The sequence below is a fragment of the Hyperolius riggenbachi genome, chromosome 6 (genome assembly GCF_040937935.1).
Source record: "Hyperolius riggenbachi isolate aHypRig1 chromosome 6, aHypRig1.pri, whole genome shotgun sequence".
NCBI lineage: Eukaryota > Metazoa > Chordata > Amphibia > Anura > Hyperoliidae > Hyperolius > Hyperolius riggenbachi.
Window position 1 is genome coordinate 356,593,254 of NC_090651.1, and position 20,123 is coordinate 356,613,376.

The window sequence follows — 20,123 nt, forward strand, 5'->3', positions numbered from 1 at the left end:
TCTAATTCAGGATCCAAGCTGCCAGATTCAGGCGCTCTGGATGCGGATGCCACAGGTTCCCCTGAACTAGCAGATCCGGTATGAGAGGTAGCATCCAAGGCTCCTCGATTGTAAATGACTTCATCATTGCAAACCAGCTCCTCCTGGGCCAGCGAGGCGCAATCAGAATCATGCGTCCTCTCAGATCCCTCCATTTCATGAGGACAGCCGGGATCATATTTAGAGGTGGAAACACATACATCAAATGAAAATTCCATTGGTGATTGAACGCATTTACTCCAATCGCATCGTCTCTCGGGTTCAAAGAATAATACCTTTGTACCTGAGCATTCTCTTGTGTTGCCAACAGATCCACTGATGGTGTTCCCCATTTCTCCGCAATCTGTAAAAATATTTTCTTGTTTAAGGACCATTCTGAAGCCCGAATTGCATTTCTGCTTAATTTGTCTGCGTCTATGTTCAATGTGCCCTTGAGATGGACTGCTCTCAAGGACAACACATTCCTTTCTGCCCAAAATAAAATCTCTTCCGCTTCTTCCTGCAATAACAGGGATCTCGTGCCTCCCTGTTTGTTTAAGAACGCCACCGTTGTTATATTGTCTGACTGAATCAGGACGTGTGATTGACCCAGAATGGTCTTCGCTTGAATCAAAGCCAATTTCACAGCTCTCAATTCTCTCCAATTCGAGGACATTTGGGACTCTGTTTTTGACCATTTGCCCTGGAAGGCCAAATGCCCCACATGAGCCCCCCAACCCCACGAACTTGCATCCGTGGTTAAAATCTGATCTACCGGCTCTTTCCACAGTCTTCCCTTCAACAAATTGACCTCCTCCAACCACCATCGAAGGGACAGGGAGACTGATGCTGGAATTCTTACACGAATCTCCAGGCTTTGAGGCTGACCATCCCAATTCTCCAGGAATACACGCTGGAGTCTCCTTATATGAGACAATGCCCATGGCACTGCCACCATTGTTGAGGACATCAACCCCAACACTCGGGAGACCAATCTTAGCGTAGGTCGTAACTCCTCCTGCAATTTTTGAACTGCCAATTTTACCTTTTCCACTTTTTCCTGTGGAAGAAACAACTTTTGACTTAAAGAATCTATCAGAATACCCAGAAATACCATATTTTGGCTTGGATCTAGGCATGATTTTTCTCGATTTATAATCCAGCCCAAGGATTGTAAATGAGTTGATACTCTCTGCAGATGATGCTTTACTTGTGCCTCCGAATTTCCCAATATCAGTAGGTCGTCCAGATAAGGCACTACAAGGACCGACTCTTCTCTTAATGGCATTAGAGCTTCGCCTAGGATTTTTGTAAATATCCTTGGTGCAGAAGTGATCCCAAACGGGAGGCATAGGAACTGAAAGTGCCTTACCTGCCCGTCTATTTGGAGGGCAAATCTTAAGAATTTCTGTGACCTCTTGTGAATTGGGACGTGCCAATAGGCATCTCTGAGGTCTAGAGATGCCATAAAAACCCCCGGAAATAACAGATCTCTTACTGTAAAAATCGTTTCCATACGAAACTTTTTCTTTCTCATGAACGGATTTAGTCTCTTTAAGTTTAGAATCAATCGGAATCTTCCCGATTGTTTCTTTACTAGAAATATTGTTGAATAGAAACCCTCTTTTTGTTCCTTCTTTGGAACATTGCAAACCACATTTTGATCCAACATATTTTTTAATATTTGCAGGATCTCGGGAAAAAGAGCCGGATCCTTTGGATGTCTTGACACAATGAATCTTGACGGAGGGGGTAAAGCAAACTCTATCTGATAACCGAATTTGACTGTCTGCCGAATGAATGGACTTTTTGCCATCATCGACCATTTGTGGGCAAAGTATTTTAGTCTTCCCCCCACCGCCACAAACGAGTCATTGTGGCTTCGTTTGAGATTCAGAGGGCTTAGACCTAAAACCCCCTCTTCTGGATTTGTCAGAGAACCATCTTTTGACTCCTTTCTGCTCTCTAACCGGTTCTTTTTGATCAGCTTTTGGTTTACGAAAAAAAACGTTTATTTGCCGTTTTTTGCTTCTTAGGAAAGGTCTTTCTTTTATTCGAAGTCCTTTCTAGAGCCAAGTCCAAATCTGGACCAAACAGCAAATCTCCAGACAAAGGAACTCCACACAGTCTGTTTTTGGATGCTAAATTACCATCCCAAGTTTTTAACCACAGAGCCCTGCGTGCCACATTCACCAGAGCCGTTGACCTAGCGGTAAACCTAACCGCTTCCGCCGAGGCATCTGCCAAATAGTTAGCCGCCTTATTTATAACCGTGATGGATTCCAATAACTGTTCAACTGAAGCACCCGCCAGAATGCTAGCTTTCAGTTGATTGACCCATAATTCTAGTGTTCTGGCTACACATGTAGAAGCTACCGCAGGCCTAAAGGAAGCTGCCGTTGCCTCCCAAGATCTCTTGAGATAAGCATCAATTCTCTTATCTACCGGATCTTTAAGATCCCCTAAATCCTCAAATGCCAAATCACCTGGTTTGGAAACTTGGGAAAAAGGAGCGTCCAATTTTGGACATTTGTCCTAAAGAGCCGAATCCTCAACAGTGAAAGGAAATCTGCGTTTTACTGTTTTGGAAATAAGCAGCCTCTTCTCAGGATCTTTCCATTCTCTAAGAATCGACTGCTTAATAGCATTGTGGACAGGAAAAGGAAGACCTTCTTTCTCCTCCATCCCCTTATATAATTGATCATGTATGGACAGACCAGACACTGTATCCTTATTCAATTCCAGCGTATCATTAATAGCTGCAATCAAGGCTTCAGTATCCTCCACACGAAATTTGAATCTAGAAGATGTATCAATTTCAATCTCTCTAGAGTCAGACTCAGCCGAACTAACCCCTGTCTCCCCCTGATCCTGATTCTCACTTTCTGAGATAGGATTCAAAACAGGAACAGACACAGTAGCAACCTGAGAAGTAGAAGCACATGCTACTGTTAAAGAGGATTTAAATGAAGCCAATGAAGAGTTAATCTCTTCCCTAAAAGCCTGCAAAGTCTCCTGTACAGAGGGACCTGACTGCTCTCCTAAAACTTTCTCCATACACTGTTGACACAAAGTTTTGGAGTATGGCAATGGCATCTTAACGCTACACATAGGGCATCGCTTATAGGTAGGAGGAGGCCTCGCCTTATCTCCTGCATCAGCTTGTTTAGTCTGAAAAATATATAGAGAAAAAACAGCAGATATAAGCACCATTCAAATGCACCTTAGCGTATGGCTCAGAAAGAGATCCCATACTCTCACCTTCTGAGCGGCTGGGTTACTCTCTGCCTTATCCGGCGCCGACATCCTGGAGACATCCAGCAGCCAAGACAGCAGTCTCTCCTCTGCAGAGTAACTAATGCCCGCCAGCCACGCACAGCGTTCTCTTATGCTTCCGCCTAGAATTCACAGAGGCGGAACCGGAAGTGACGGAGAGAAGGCCCGCACAAGCTAAAACGCGTCTTCCGACATACCCGCCGGAAGATACACGCCACAGGGGAACCATCTGGACCAGCGTCCATCATGCGCCATGCACCTCCCCACGCTCAGCCCGCAACAGCACGCCAGCGGCTTACCTGCGCTCCGGAACCAACCTCATTCAGAGCGGGAAAAGAACGCCATGCCTTCCACACTTGCCCTCCTACAGTTAGGAGCAGAAAGGTAGGCAAACTTCACTCGGGTGTCCAGCGTGAAGCGAAGGCTAGATGGCTTCGGTACCACCATCTCAGCCGCCCATAGAATTAAAACCTGCAGCCCAGCACACAGGCTCAATCCTTAGGGGAGATGCCGACCTGCCTGGACGCAGGAACAAACAGCACTGAGGGTGGACTAACTGTTACAATGTTTTATAGGGGAAGTGCTGTCTGTTCCTGCGTCTGGGAGGGGCGACGTCTCACCTTGCCCTGAAGGATTGTGGGAAAAATCCATCTTTTGTCATAAATATGACTTTCCAAATGGGCATTGGCCTTTAGAACCCGCTTATTATGAAATTCGGAAAAAAAAAAAACACGATTGGATGTTTCCGAATTCACGGTAAGCCCCGCCAAAGCAGAGATATGCATTTTGGAATCACAGTTTGCTCTAGACCCCTCAAGTTTGACATCATTGTTATCAATAAATTCTGATCGACCTAAAAATTTTATTAGATACCATAACCTGTACGGTTCTGGAGATACAACTCATATCCTTATTTAGATATATTTCGGTCTCTAATAGAAGGGGCTCCTCTCAAGTTCCAAATCGGTGTGTGATCCCTGCCCCAACTCCTCCTTGCTGAAGTGAGGGGTATAACTTGACAAAGGGCAGAAAGCCTAATGTCCAAAGTCCTTCATCTAAAATCTTGTCGAATAACATCCTGGCAGCCAGCTGGACTCTGGCAAATCTCTTGGATTATTTCTCATAACGGCATGGCAATCGCCATCTTGGACTTCCCGCCAAAGACTTGCGATTGCCGCATGGACTACCAATAACGGTATTTGAACTGTACATTAAGACATTGTTCCTTTTCATCTCTACTCTCTATCAAAGCAATCTGTTCTGCCGGACAGGTATATTTATCTGTGTGCTAAAGTAGGCTGTGTGTATGTAGTTTTAGACTAAAAACAAATGATTTTATCATTCAGTCTTGTGCCTGCTCTGGTCATCTGATTGTTGCTACAACAAATCTGCCCTCTGAAGAGTCAGTCATACTATCACATTGTTTTATGATTTTCTTATAAATTGTTGATTTGCTAGCTAGGTTGTAAATAACCGTTTCTTCCTTTTAGGAGTAGCTAGTTGGAGACTGTCCACTCCATTCAACTGGACAGTGGTGGCAGTGAAATTACCCGATTTCCAGCGCAAAATCAATATTTTTTTAGTTACCGATTGCACATACAATCGGGATTGTACATATATGGGCACCTCCAACCAATCTTAACCGTTTACTATGCACACAGTGAATTTGCCTCCAGAAGTCTCTGTGTATGAGACCTGCATGGCAACAGTGGCCTAGTAATACGGGATTGGTGAGTGATTGTCACATTACATATTGTCGGCAGTTGTGCGACCAATCTTTATTGTCAGTCTGTTCACCGTACTTCCTGCTAATGCTAATGGGAGCAGATTAGACGGGATTGGCACGCTCTGTCACATTAACCTTCTACTTCTGAAGATCCAGCAACCGGTCTTTTAACATCTTGGAGATGGAATCGCGGGGCTGGATTGTCACAAGCTCTTTAATGCATAGCAAACAAGGCAGCTGTAATAGTTGTTGTTTTGGGCAAAGATGCCCTATCTCAAACTGCAATACAGCAAGTGACAATAAAAATCACACCAACACCTTTAAATACATTAGGTAACTTGTCTCCCCCCACCAGGCCGGAATGTCCCAGCCAGGCCCTGTGTAACATCCTGTAATAAATAAAAACACCGGGTAGTAACTACAGTCCAAAGAATGGCATCCTTACAGAATCCTCAGCCTGGGAGTCATCCTCTTCAACCGCCAGCTCTTCTACCCAGTCCGAGTCCACCTCAATGGCTCGCTCCTCTCCATCCACAGGTAGGTGGCAGTGCCCCTGTCCTGCGCTGTGGCTAAGGGCATTGGTGACATCAGCCAGGTAAGAGACAATATGACACGTGCAATCCAAGATGGTGACATGCTGTAAGAATGAACAGAGGTTACCAAGATATGGAAATTAACAAAATGTACACGGTTAAAGAGACACTGAAGCAAAAAAAATATATATGATATAATGAATTGGTTGTGTACTATGAATAATTACTAGAAGATTAGCAGCAAAGAAAATATTGTCATATTTTTATTTTCAGGTATATAGTGTTTTTTCTAACATTGCATCATTCTATAATATGTGCAGATTACACAACACTCTGCATTCAAAATGATTCTTTCAGAGCAGTCTGTGAAGTAATGACCTCTCCTCTAGCAGAGAAAAAGTAAATAGTTCAGGAACAGTTGAGATAATAAAAGTCAGAAAACAGCCCTCTCCACGACTTTGAAAGTCGTAGAGCTTAATGACTTTTTTGCATAGAGATAACAACTGGAGTTTCTTAACTCTTCCTGTACTGGAAACAATTAGACTGATGTATCTGGTCTTAAGGTTTTATTTCTTAGCTGTACTACACATACAAATCCTTATATCATAATTTTTTTTCGCTTCAGTGTCTCTTTACGTGCACACAGACACAGACAGAAAGACACACAAACACACAGAGCACTTTTTTGATTCTTGTTAAAGCACAAAATCTTGCTTCTCCTTACTGGCTATATACGAATTCTGCCCGACTTGGGCAAAACTAATGCCATCACAGTCACAAACCCCCACCACTCAGTCTGGAAGCAGCCATCATACAGATAAAGTAATATCCAGTTCAAATCTGCCATACTGCTATTTCCTGCATCGCCAGCTAGAGATGGCCAAATAATTTCAGCTTGTTTGCTGCCTGTTACACTGAGGAAGAGGACCTGCGTGTCTACAAAACTTCTGCAAGACAGAGATTATGGTCATGGAATAAATTTACATTTCACCAGCAATTGTGTGCAGAACAGTTTCCAGAGATGAGAGATTGTTGCTTGCTTTTCCTTCCACTTTTGATTGGCCCAATTCCAAGCACCATACAATCTGTTATTACATTTGCATGCAAGCAGAAATTTTTAAAAAGTATACTCTCCAGTATAAAAGAGAGCCTGTTATGCCAGACTCTGTCTTAATGATGCAGGATCGGAAGGGGGGGGGAGGGGTTACTTACCTGATCAGTTGTAATTCGTTCACAGGTGACGCTCTGCCACTCCACAGCAATGCAGTTATGGCCATGTGAGATGGGGTGGGCCAAGGTAATGCAGATGGGGATGGCCAGAGCCACAGCAAAACTTTAGAAAACTCGCCACGCTGCATTTCCAAGTTCTCACCGGACTGAATGCATTACAGCCACTCAGGTGAACCAGAGACCCCCAAATCCTGCATCGAGAGCCTGGCATGACAAGCTCGGTCATCTATACCGGAGGTACTCTTTTACCTGCTACTGACCATCTCTATTCTCCACCAAGTTGGGTCATCACAAACTGTTGAGTTCAAACAGTACATGGGTAGCCTACCTTTGGGCTACTGCAGCACGCGCACAACGTCACAATGTCGCGGGACTAGCGCCTGCGTATTACTGATAACCTCGCTGTTCCGGAAGTAGCCCAGAGGTCATTGATCAGATGAAGTGTTGGCTGACCAAGGGCCAATAAGCCACAGTAAGAAAACACTGCTCTGTGGATTCTCTTGGCCAGTCTTCATACGGTAGGCCACTATATGTCGAGAGTCTAAGGCAATGGTGGTAAACCTGTGACATGAGTGCCAGAGGTGGCACTTCAAGCCCTCCCTGTGGGCACGCATGCTGTCGGCCGCCACTACTCGTTGCACAAGCTATTCACCCACACACTGGCAGGAGGGTAATAACTACATTTGATTTGTAGAGGTAATGGATGCTATGACTATGTGGGGTGATTGATGCATTTCAAATGTGGGGATAATTGCTGCTCTATGTGGGGTAATTGCTGCATTTCATGTGTGGGGGTAATTGTTGCTATGCATACAAGGGGTGATTTCAAATGCAGGATAACTGCTGCATTCCAAGTGTTGGGCAATTGCTGCTTTTTAAATGTAGGTTTTTCTTTCATGTATTAGATTTGTTTCTGAAATAAAACCTCAGTATTCAGTATAAATTGCTGTATTGCCACTTAGGATAAATAAGTGCATATTGGGTTGCAGTTTGGACATTCAGTCTCTATAAAGTTCCTCCATCACAGGTCTATAGCCACCAATATTCTTAACACACCAGCTAACACAAACATTCTGACCTTTTCTTTGGCACATCATCCATTACTTCTTGGAATTCTAAATAATTCTACAATAGCTCAATCGCATGCATCAATCATGAAACCAAACACTAAGCATGGCATACCTTTCCTTGCATGACATTGTTGTTCATCTTCTCAGCCACATTCTTCTGAGACAGATACTTCTTGCTGGAGGAACAGATCAGAGGTTATGGCTTGCGATTCAGAACTCTGTCTACTCTGAGAACATAAAAACAACCTTCTGCAATACTCACCATCGGGCCAGCCAATCCATGGCAGCGTGGTGAAGCTGAAGGTGGCCGGCACCTTGCCCTGCACTGGCCAGAGTCGCCATCACCACCATCAGTTCTGGAAATCCAGAGCCATCGCCGTTAGCAAGCAGTTCTGTGGCCATCGGGATGAGGGTGCTGAGGAGCACTGTGCACACACCTTCTCCTACTTGGCTAACGGGCAAAGAAAGAAAACATTTGTGCGAGCTCAAATCACCATCACCAAAGCGTGAACAGATGGACTTGCCTTGAGTCCTTATGACTGTCTCTTTTTGGTTTAAGTACATGACAATGTTGACAATACAACTGCTGAGAATGATGCACTATGGTGCCATATAGAAGAATGCAGTACGTTATGCAGGATACCCACTCCTGCAGGCACTGTATGGTTAAGCTTGTATACGGCAGGAACCACAGTCATAACTACGAGAGCAAGTATGCAAAAAAAAGTAATAGGAGAAACACCTATCCCAGACACATAAGATTGCACATTAACTTCCTTGTCGGTTATCCCGAGCTCAGCTCGGGGTAACCTGCGCAGGAGAATGTCTCAGGCCCCGCTGGGCCGATTTGCATAATTTTTTTTTCCTACACGCAGCTAGCACTTTGCTAGCTGCGTGTACTACGCGATCGCCGCCGCTACCCGCCGATTCGCCTCTACCCGCCGCACCGAGCAGAAACCACCTCCGCCCCCGCCCCCTGCGCAGCCTGGCCAATCAGTGCCAGGAAGCGTTGAGGGGCGGATCGGGATTCCCTGTGACGTCATCCCGCCCCGTCGCCATGGCTACCGGGGAAGCCCTGCAGGAAATCCCATTCTGAACGGGATTTCCTGCTTACTCTGATCGCCGAAGGCGATCGGAGTGGGTGGGGGGGATGCCGCCGCTCAGCGGCTATCATATTTAAAAAAAAAAAAAAAAAAGGTTCTGCGCTGCCTCCTTGCCGGCGGGAATTAGACCGGCAAGGAGGTGAAGAGCAGATTTAAAGTGGAAACTCAGACTATAAATGCTTGTTTGAGAATCGATGCAAAATGTATGCAAATTGAAAGCAGGGAGGAAATGGACCAATCAAATTTAGTAGCGAAGGTTTCAATTGGTCCACTTCCATACTGCATATAATGTATATAAAATTTCCATAAATTTATAGGTTTAGCCTTCACTGGCCTCCCTGATTGTGAATTAGGTTTAAAACGGATCCGAGATGAAAAACTAACTATAGCAAGTAACTTGTCTATATATCTTCTCTAATGCTAGGTACACACCATACAATTTTCTGTTAGATTTTATGTAAGATTTACCTGCATGCTTCGGCAAAAGCCTTCTCCTCCCAAAGCTGAGCTCCCATGAGCACTTGCAGCATGGGACTAAAGCTGGCCATACACTAGGCCGACTCCCACCAGCAGATTCGATCACTGGGATCGAATCTGCTGTCACATCGTTCCCGCTACACGCTGAATTTCGATCTATTTTGTCCGATCCCGCCGATCGCTCCGTGCGGAAAATTACCGTCGATCGCCCGCGGGTAGGGAGCGCGTCGCTAGCGGCGTTCGAGTGCCCGACGACCGACGCAATAGAGCGGCAATACATTACCTGCTCCGCCGGCGCAACTCACCCCGGTCACCGCTGCTCCGTCTCCGCGCTGGTCTCCACTTCTTCTTGCCCGGCAGGAAGTTTAAACAGTAGAGGGCGCCGGAGACCAGAGCGGAGACGGAGACCAGAGCGGAGACGCCGTGACCGGGGGCAGTCGTGCCGGCGGAGCAGGTAATGTATGCGGGGGAAGCGGCGGCGGCAGCACCACCACCACCACCACCACAGATTGTGAACGGTTTCAGGCTGAAATCGGTTCACAATCTGTTTGCTGTAAAGGCAGCCATACGATCCCTCTCTGATCAGATTCGATCAGAAAGGGATCTATCTGTTGGTCGAATCTGATGGCAAATCGACCAGTGTATGGCTACCTTAAGAATGCCTAGGCGCTGGGGGCGTGGATACACTCATTTGCATTCAATTAGGTAATAAAATAAAAAGTAAATAAAAATAATTTGGGGGAAGAATGCCCAATAAACCGTATGTAAGGGACAGAAAAATGAAGGCAGCAAAGGTTTGTCACGGATCCTCTTTAATGACTGATCGTGCACAATTCTCAGCGCACTATTACCTGTTCTCTCGCACAATGTAAGCGGTGAGCAGCTGCAGCAGCTGTCGGTTCTCCTGAACGATCTCGGTCTGGTCGGAATCTTTGGGTGGGGGCGTGGTCATGCGGACGAGCCAGGACTGTAAGCGGGAGGGTTCCACACAAGCCAGCTGAGCCATGGTCCCGCAGAGGTGTAGCAGGCTGGGGCTCGGGTTCTTCTCCGCTGGAACAGAACGCAGGAGAACTATTACAGCCTCTGTGCACCGAAACTCAAACATTCAGCTTTCCAACAACACAACACAGTAAAAGTTTTTTTTTCTCGTTTTTTTTCAGAGGTTAGCTATATATAAAAAAATAGTCTCTGTAAAATACAGTATCTCTATGATATCTTTTCAGGGGACAACACTGAGGGCCTGTTTCCACTACACGCAGATTGGATGCAGAAAAACTGACTCCAATGAAAGCCTATGGGTCGGTTTCCACTAAACGCGATTTTTCTGATGCAGATTTTCCCATAGGCATTCATTGGAGTCCGTTTTTCTGCATCCATTCTGTGTGTAGTGGAAATAGGCCCCAAGGCTATGACAGGTTAATACAATGTAACGTAGTCAGTGTACAGTCTGTATAACAGTGCAAATGTGCCCGCCCATCAAAATAACACAGCCATTAATGTATAAACAAAAGGAAGAGATGTGAAATCTTGCGCTACTGCAGGCGAAAGGTCAATATAAACCAACAGGGATCACACGATAGCAGCTCCTTTAACGCTCGGCTGTGAGCGGACTACTAAGAGATAAAAAGAAACAGAGCAGGAGGAGCGCTCCGTAGAGATACCTTTTAATCAATAAAAACTGCGCAAATATAAAATTGCACTTACTAGATATATAAAAAAGACAGGCATTCAATGAGGCTTATAGCCTAGAAAAGAATCATCCCCTCATAAGAGCAGAGCCTGGGGCTGCAGTGGCCAGCGGCAGCATAGGTCAAGATAATGGATGATCGTCAGGTCGCTCTCTGGGGTGACAGTGTGCAGGTATCGTCAAGACGTGTTTCGGCGTATCCACGCCTTCGTCAGTTAACGAACCTGCATGCACACTATGCTTGAATTTATACCAGGGGGATTGTAACAACTTCCTGGGGTTACCGAGGTTGAAAGGGCAGGAGGCGGGATTAAGCCCACACAAATATGAGTGTTGTTTTTTGGCCTCATAATGCCCTGAAAATATGGCGATAGATACCCTAATTGAATTGTTGGGACCAGGATCGAAAAAACCTGCTTACTTAGCTTATTACAGCGAGCAGAAATAGAGGTTGACTGTATCTACACGGCCTCACGCCGAGGTCAGTCCTGTCATGAATGGATGGGCGGGGATTAGCCTGCCATGACACAAGAGGAGGCGTGAGTCCCCATTCTCGCAACACAGGGGCGTGGCTTAGTCTCACTCGTGTTTACAAGCCTCATGAAGAAAGTCAAAATTCTGCCCAATTAGACATTTTCTTTCCTCATGGTCATGTTACTTGTTAGCGTTACAAGGTCTCAGGTGTGAATAGGGAACAGATTTGTTATATTTGGTGTTATCACTCTCAATGGAAGTTCAACATGTCCCTTCGTGGCAGAGAACTCCCTGGGGTCTTAAAAATAAATAAAAAGTAGTTACTCTACATAAAGATGGATTAGGCTATAATAAGATTGTCAGCACCCTGAAACTGAGCTGCAGCACGATGGCCTAAACCATACAGCGGTTTATCAGAACAGATTCCATTAAGAACTGGCCTCACCATGGTCAACCAGAGGAGTTGATTGCACAGGCTCAGCGTCATATCCAGAAAGGTGTCTTTTGGAAATGGATGTATGAGCGCTTCTTGCATTACAGCAGAGGTTGAAGGGGTGGGGAGTCAGTCTGTCGGTGCTCAGACTATACACTGCATCAAATTGGTCTGTATGTTCTTGTCATCTTCCAGAAGGAAGCCTCTTTACAGATGATTCACAAGAAAGCCCACAGTTTGCTGAAGACAAGCAGACTAAATACTTATTTGGTTCAGATGGGGTGAAGCGTGGGTGGTGGAAACCAGGTGAGGAGTACTAAGACAAGTATGTCTTGCCTACAGTAAAGCTTGGTGGTGGGAGTCATGGTTTGGGGCTGCATAAGTGCTGCCAGCACTGCACTGGGGAGACACAGTTCATTGAGTGACAGTGCAACCACATAATGTGACATGCTGAAGCGGAGCAGGATTACCTCCCTTCGGAAACTGAGTAGTATTCCATCATGATGACAATCTCTAAAACACGTCCAAGACTATCACTGCTTTGCTAAATAAACTGAGGGTAAAAAGGTGCTGGACAAACATGTCTAGACATAAACCCTACTGAGCATCTGTGCTCAACAGAAGGTGGAGGAGAGCAAGGTCTCTAACATCCACCAGCTTCATCATGGAGGAGTGGAAGCGGATTCCAGTGGCAACCTGTGAAGCTCTAGTGAACTACACATGCCCAAGAGAGTTAAAGACCACTTTACTTACGGTAAAGTCTTTTCCAGTAGTCATGAGGACAGCACCCCTGGATGAGACTTGTCTCCCTCCCCACTGTGGACAGGAAACTGTTAAAAGAAGAATTTGCATAAGCAATAGGCAGCCACATATAAGATACTACACCTGCCACAGTACCTCAGTTAATAAAAAGATGACACGGACATTTAATGATGCTTACACAAACTTATTTCTCTTTCCTACCCAAATAAGGGCGGGTTGCAGGGGTGCTGTCCTCATGACTACTGGAAAAGACTTTACCGTAAGTAAAGTGGTCTTTCCCAGAACGTCATTTCGGACAGCACCCCTGGATAAACCGATATACAAGAGTTAAAACCTTAGGGTGGGACCACAGCTTGCAAAACTTTCCTTCTGAAGGATAAACCTGCAGAGACAGATACATTAAGGCGATAGAGCTTTACAAACTTATTGTGACTTGACCAGGTCGCAGCTCTCCAAATCTGATCTATAGAGGCCCCTGCCCTCTCTGCCCAAGAAGTCGAAATTCCTCTTGTGGAATGAGCCATGATAGAATTGAATTGCTCCCCCTGTGTCTGATATGCTAATGAAATAGCCCAAACAAATGTATAATCTGTGTAGGATTTAATTAAGGAAGATTTCTCCCAATTAATGATCCAACCTAGATCTTGTAGTAAGACTATTGTCGTAACAATCTGATCTCTTACCGAATTGGGAGATGTCCCCCAAAACAGAAAATCAAGGTAACCCAAAATGTTAACCTTTCTCTGTCTAAGTGTAGCTAGAACCCCAGACATTACCTTCATAAACAACCCTGGAGCTGAGGATAATCCGAAGGGCAAAGCATTAAACTGATACATTCTTACCTCTTCCTCCATCTGGATGGCAAACCTTAAGCATTATTGAGAAGTCAGATGTATCGGTAATTGAAGATACGCATCTTTTCAGTCTAGAAAGGCTAGGAAATCGTCCTTCTGTAAGAGATGAATAATAGATCAAATCCATCCTGAATTTTCTGTATTTTACCTTCTGGTTTAGACTCTTTAAATTTAGTATGAACTGATAATTTCCCTGTAGCTCCTTTACTAGACAAAACACAGGGCAATAGAATCCCTGTCCTCTGACATTTCGGTACTTCTCGAATTACCCTTTTTTTCTAAACAGGGAAAGGACTTTCGATTGTAGGGCTGAAAACTTTATTTGGTCCTGCAAACGGGGAGTAATGCAAAAGCTCCTAAAAGGAGGCTGGCTGAACTCTATTCTGTATCCCTCCAACAAAAAACACCTTAAAGGCTCTTTCCCACTAAGACGTTGCGTTAGATGCGACGCTAAGGTCACATAACGTGCCCCCAACGCAACGCATGTGAGCTTTGAAGTTGGATGCTATTTAGAGCCACGTTATGCGTCTCCTGATGGGTCTGTGATGCGTACTTTTTGACGCTTACTATCGGACGAAAACGGCGCATGCGGCAAAAGACTGTGGAGAGCACGTGATCGGAAAACTCCGCATCACGTGGTCCTGCCAGCCAATAAGCGGCCGCTCCAGGAAGTTAACACTGCAGTGCATATTAATTAGTCATGTGGCTGGCCACAACAGCGGACTCTCCCCTCCTCTCCTGCAAGAAAAAACAAAAAACACACATTATTGAGCATATGCAAACAGTCTAATGCGGCTAAAACCGTGTATAACGCATAGCATGATGCACTTTCTTTAAACGTCCAGCGTTAGAGTGTAACACAACGTGGGCACTGTGAACAGCCCATTGATTTTTCATTACTGTGAGCTGGGCTGCGTTACAAGCTGCTCTAACCTGCGCCTGTAACGTCCCACTGTGAAAGAAGCCTAAATACCAATATTTTGTGCACTGTAGTTGTTATGTTTTGAAATTTGCAATTCTCCATCTCACTGGAATACTAGCGTCATTGCTTATCTGACTTCTTGGTAAAAGTGAAGTTGGACTTAGGGCCGGTTCACATTACAAACGCGGACGGCCACGCATGCGGAAGGCAACGCGTACGAACGCACGCCATCCGCGTTTGCATGCGTTGCGTGGCTGATCCCATCACTGAAAAGTGAATGGGACAGCCGCGCGTTTTTGCTAAATCTGCGTGCAGCATGCGTTCCCGGACCGCACAGGTCCGGAACGCATGCAGTGTGAACATCAGACAGTGCACTCTATGCACTGTCTGATGTCGTGCGTGTTGGCCTTCTGCACGCGTTTCCAAAACGCAGCTGGAAACGTGTGCAGTCTGAACAGGCCCTTAGGCTTCTGTGACTTGTAGAGAGCCCATCTCCTGCCCTTAGAGGACTAGGGATCTGACTTATTCTTAGAAGGAGGGACGAAAGGACCGTTTACTTTGAAAAGGTCCTTTCTTAAAGGAATACTATCGATACCCAAGTGTTCTAAAATGACAATGTACAAATAATGTCTAAGTTGCTGTGTAAACATTTTCCTACCTTTCATGTTAAATATCAGAGGCAAAAGCTGTAATTTACTGAGGGTAGGATTAGCTATATTGGGACAAATCAATTGCAGAAGGGGTGTCTACTTCAATGCACAGCCAGAGTTGCATATCGGACTACAGAAAGCAAATATCAAACAAACTCTGAAAGCAAAAAACAGTATGAAAAGCTGTAACAATTAGTTACATTTCCTCTGCTCCCTACAGACACTTCAGTCCGAAACAGGACACAGAAGCTGCAGCTGTTCTCTCTGTCACACACAGTTACACAGAGTTATCTGATCAAGTGTGAGGGGAATTTCCCCTCTCCTCATGGCTCAGAGTCAGTTTTGTCAGTAAAGTTTGAAAGCATTTTGATAACAGTAAACAAAGAGGTTGCTACTAAAATGTATACACCAGTACTTAGCAACACTTCCCAAACAATTCCTGTGTCAATTGAAAATATGTGAATCGATAGAATTCCTTTAACAGGAATACTTTTTTTTTTTTTTTTTTTTTTTAAATGTGTGTCTGCCGTTCTGTCTAGAGGGTTGTCTAACTGACTCAAACAGCAGACCCCCTTCACAAGGTACACCACATAACTTGATTTTGAAGAATTGTCATCATTCCAAGTTTTTACCCATACACCTCTTCTGGCTGAATTAACTAATGCCGTAGTTCTGGCCATAAGTTTAACCGTATCATCTGAAGCGTCCACTAGATAATTGGAAGCATTCCAAACTTTAGGGAAATCATTCAAAATTTCCCAGAAATCCTCAAAAAAGTAGGTCAGTTTTGTTTGATACCCTTGAAAAATATGGATCTAATTTAGGCGGGGTTCCCCAAAACCCTGATCTTCAGGAGAAAAACAACATTTAGATAATGATCTGGGCCAAAAAAAAAACTTTTCCTAGATTATCCCACTCCTTAATCCTAATCTTAAGAGTAGAATGGACTGGAATAAGCCGAGAATGAGGATCCGCCAAACTCTCATACATTTGATCCAAAGGTGTCAAAGATTTCTGCTCAGACTTAATACCTATTAGTAAGTCTTTCATTAATTCAGGAAAAAAACATTGCGGTTAGGGCTCTTTTCTACTATGAAATGCGATCGCAACCGCATTTGCGATCCCAATCGCACTTCAATTTCCACTATGCGATTGCGCTACTATACTTATAGTACAGCTCAATTGCATACAATGCAGGAGGATGACGATTGTGCTTTGTCCAAATCGCATCGCAATCAGATTGCACTAATGGAAATTGCTGCTGCAGTTTCCATTAGTTTAACGTACCTCGTGATCAGAATCAAATCGTAACTCGCAGAGTAATGAAAAAAAGGCCCTTAGTCAGTTTTACTCAAATCTTCCTCCTAGTTTGATACATTTTCTCTGTGCAGAGAGAGTTACTATAAAGGAGGCAGCCCCAGCATTCCTTTACATGTGCATTTTTGTTTAAATTGCCTCTCCTTGCCCTGAATCTGTCTAGTTCTTTTAAACAATCTATTTAATTGCTGCAGCTTAGAAGAACTTCAAGAATGTTACACATGCAGGCTTTCTGATGTGAAATTTATCTGAAAACAGGTACCCAAGGGGTTAAAAACACAGCCTGGGTATTCTGGGATGCAGTTTGTTCTGCTCTCACTGCAGCTGCCTGGGAGGTCTGTCTCTCCATTAGCTTGCCTGTTATGGCTGGCTTATCGCCTTCTCTAAACAGCCAGGGTTTCTTTGCTCACATTTGCCTGCTTTAATTTTTATGAATTAACCTTCAGTGACCTGTGTTGTGATAATCTCCGCACAAGGTGTTAATTTCCCGCACCTGCTCAGGAATTATAAATTTCCATGCGGACACAGGTTTTATGAATGCACACTTTACTAAATGGTGGGTAAAGTCAGCTGTTTTGAGCATTACCGCATGCAGGAATGCTCAATAAATAGAGGCCTATGTCTCTTGGAAGCAGGAGGCATAGTTAGAGGTGCAGACAACATAGGAGATGATGGATTAGCTATAACAGGTAGATAAGCCATAGCAGTACTAGTCCCAGGCCCATCTGAAGCAGCTGAGGCGGTAGAAGCAATAGCACTATCTTTAATTTCCTATTGCTGTGGACCTTCTCTGTACAATACTGGCACAATTTCCATTCAGAGTTGCCAATCCATGCTGAATGGACTGAGTAGAAGATTTTTCAGACTTTTCAACCTTCTCAGTCTTATGTCTTTTGGGGTATAAAACATAATAAACGATAGCCAGCCATTAGACAAATCCCTCTATACATAACATACATCCAGCCAAGCAGAAGAAACATAATCACTTCTACTTGCCAGAGAGGGATCCTGGGCAGATTCAGCAGATTGTGCAGGAGCTGACCCAGAGGCGTCCTCCATGATCCCAGCCACAAACCAGAGTGCATCATGGACTCTACAAACTTATACCTGTGCTGCTGATTTGATGCAGCTGATCCAATTATGCATGCGGCCCCCGCCGTCTAAACATATGCTTAATCAGCTTCTTACTTTAAGGAATCAGCTGTATGCCGATTCCTAATCACCGCCGCGGCCCCTGCCGCCCGGCTCAGACTTCAGATCACGCGGGACGCCAGCGCGTGACTACCTCCGGTTCAACCGGAAGTGAACTCTCTCCAATGCACGCACCTGCGCGCATAAAGTTGCTGCCTCCAATGGAGAAGCCTCCTCCACGCTGCAGGGCTCCGACTGTTCACTGAACAGTGCTGCTTGGAGCCCTGGAAAACGCTGCCCCTGCCGCCTGACATGGATGGCACTCCTGGAGACCTCTCCCATGCATCCCGTCCGGGACAGGAAACTAAACTGAGGTACTGTGGCAGGTGTAGTATATTATATGTGGCTGCCTATTGCTTATGCAAATTCTTCTTTTAACAGTTTCCTGTCCACAGTGGGGAGGGAGACAAGTCTCATCCAGGGGTGCTGTCCGAAATGACGTTCTGGGAAAACTGTGCTGGACAATAATGGTGGGAACACAAAATATTGAAAGTTTGGACAAAATTTTCAATCATTTCATCTGATAGACTGTGCCAGCTTTACAAAACCTACTTTTCGCTGAAAATCTCATAAACTTGTCAGTGACTTTCGTTCATCCCTAGTGGTGGGCAGGGAATGTTGGTGGGGATTGGGTTACGACAAACTGAGTAGAATCACAGAGGCAGATTTAGCTATTTGATTTACCAATAGTAAATTCCGCAAGACCACAGCAGCACCCACCAATATGCAGGACAATTTCCTTTTATGTACAAGAGATGACTTACTCAGCTGGAAGAGTTTGGTGAAGAACTTCAGGACTCGGTTACAGAACTTGGCAGAAAGAGCCTCGTTGGCAGTGGCCATCATGATCTGTACCAGTTCACCTCTGCAAGGAAACAAAGACAACTAAGAACATTCTGTACCTGAAGGCCCAAGTTCAGCCTTATGTGCTTGTGAGGGATACTGTGTGCGTTATATCACAATCTACAAAGACGACAAACTAAGACCGTTCTGTCCCTGAAGGCCCTAGTTCAGCTTTGTAGGTTCCTAAGACATACCGTGAGCAATACACCATAACCTACAGTCCACAACAGTTTCTTCACTGCACGTAAATCAGCATTATATATATTTTTGTGTGACGTTTGGTTGAGTTTCAATGACTACTTCCTGTCATGTGACATACTGATTGGCTGAACTGAACAGCAGCTGTCAAAACACCTCCCCCAATCCCATCAGCCACACAGGAGGTGGCAGAGACCAAACAATAGTTTACTAAACACACAGAACTGACTACTGTGTTAACCCCTTCCAATCCTATGTCGGACTTCCAACACTGGCGTTTTTCTCCGTAAGACCAATGCCCACCCCTTCACATCAAAGTGTCAGACTAGGTCCAACACTTTGATTAACGCTGGCCCCACCCCCAGCCACTACATCATGTAATACAAATATTATGAGGGCATATTTGGACTTATCACTAGGAGTGCCATTGCCAGATGTAGTCCGGGGATTTTGTCCAACACTTCGATCCTCTCAAATACAACACAGCGCTGCAAAATAATTAAAGTATGCAGGCAGGCATGGAAGGACAGCAGAGCCACAGCGCATGACACCCCCCATATTCATAAACCACAATTGCCTAACTCTGCTTGCTTGCAGCTACACAAGCCCAAAGGAAAATACTCAAGCAACATACCTCTCAGTGAAGAATTCTTCCATGGCTTTGCGGGCCTGGCTGGTCTCCAGCTGCTTCTCCAGGTACTGCAGACACTCCTCCAGGATGGACTCATCCAGCCCACTAGGAAAGAAAAAACAGCCTGTAAGTTATCAATAATTCACCAGAAGGAACCTTTTTGCCATGGATATTTTGTTGGGGCAGGAGAAATGATTGGTACTCCCTGTGTAATTTATTCCACCGTAAGCCTGCAGTTTATTGCTAACAGGCATTAAAGGACTTACGAGGCCAAAATCGTTAAAAAAAAGTCAAGTACCTGCAAGATGTTTAAATGCACGGAGGACGCCGTCCGTGCCCTCCGTGCAGTTCCGCCGGGTCCCCTTCCTGAAAGCGCCCCCCGTGGGCGATCGCGACCCCACAGGCCAGGTCGGGCTCTCATGCCGCTCCTAAGATGACCGCCGGAGCTGGCCGCGGCTGCCTGGTCCACATTGCAGCCAGTGCGGCTGCGCAGCTCTAGGGCCAACCCCTCCGATCCATGCTACAGTGCGTGGTTCGGAGGGTTGGCCCTAGAGCTGCGTAGCCGCACTCGCGGCAATGCGGACTGCGCAGCAGCTGCCAGCTCCGGCGGCCATATTAGGAGCGGCATGAGAGCCCGATCCGGCCTGTGGGGTCGCGATCGGCACGGGGGTGCGCTTTCAGGAAAGGGGACCCGGCGGAACTGCACGGAGGGTGCAGACAGCATCCTC

The 20,123-nt window shown here is 45.4% G+C and overlaps 1 protein-coding gene across 16 annotated transcripts in view; it reads right to left on the reverse strand.

Annotated features, from left to right (window-relative positions):
• UBR4 (ubiquitin protein ligase E3 component n-recognin 4) overlaps positions 1-20,123 on the reverse strand; it is a 185,801-nt gene that overhangs the window by 124,659 nt on the left and 41,019 nt on the right. For all 16 annotated transcript variants that reach the window (XM_068241725.1, XM_068241728.1, XM_068241727.1 and 13 more), the window contains exons 29-34: positions 19,399-19,500; positions 18,488-18,588; positions 10,285-10,483; positions 8,116-8,304; positions 7,966-8,029; positions 5,466-5,657 (exon numbers count right to left, since the gene is read on the reverse strand). In XM_068241725.1, the coding sequence (XP_068097826.1) occupies positions 5,466-5,657; positions 7,966-8,029; positions 8,116-8,304; positions 10,285-10,483; positions 18,488-18,588; positions 19,399-19,500 (847 nt within the window). The remainder of the gene's footprint in view (positions 1-5,465; positions 5,658-7,965; positions 8,030-8,115; positions 8,305-10,284; positions 10,484-18,487; positions 18,589-19,398; positions 19,501-20,123) is intronic.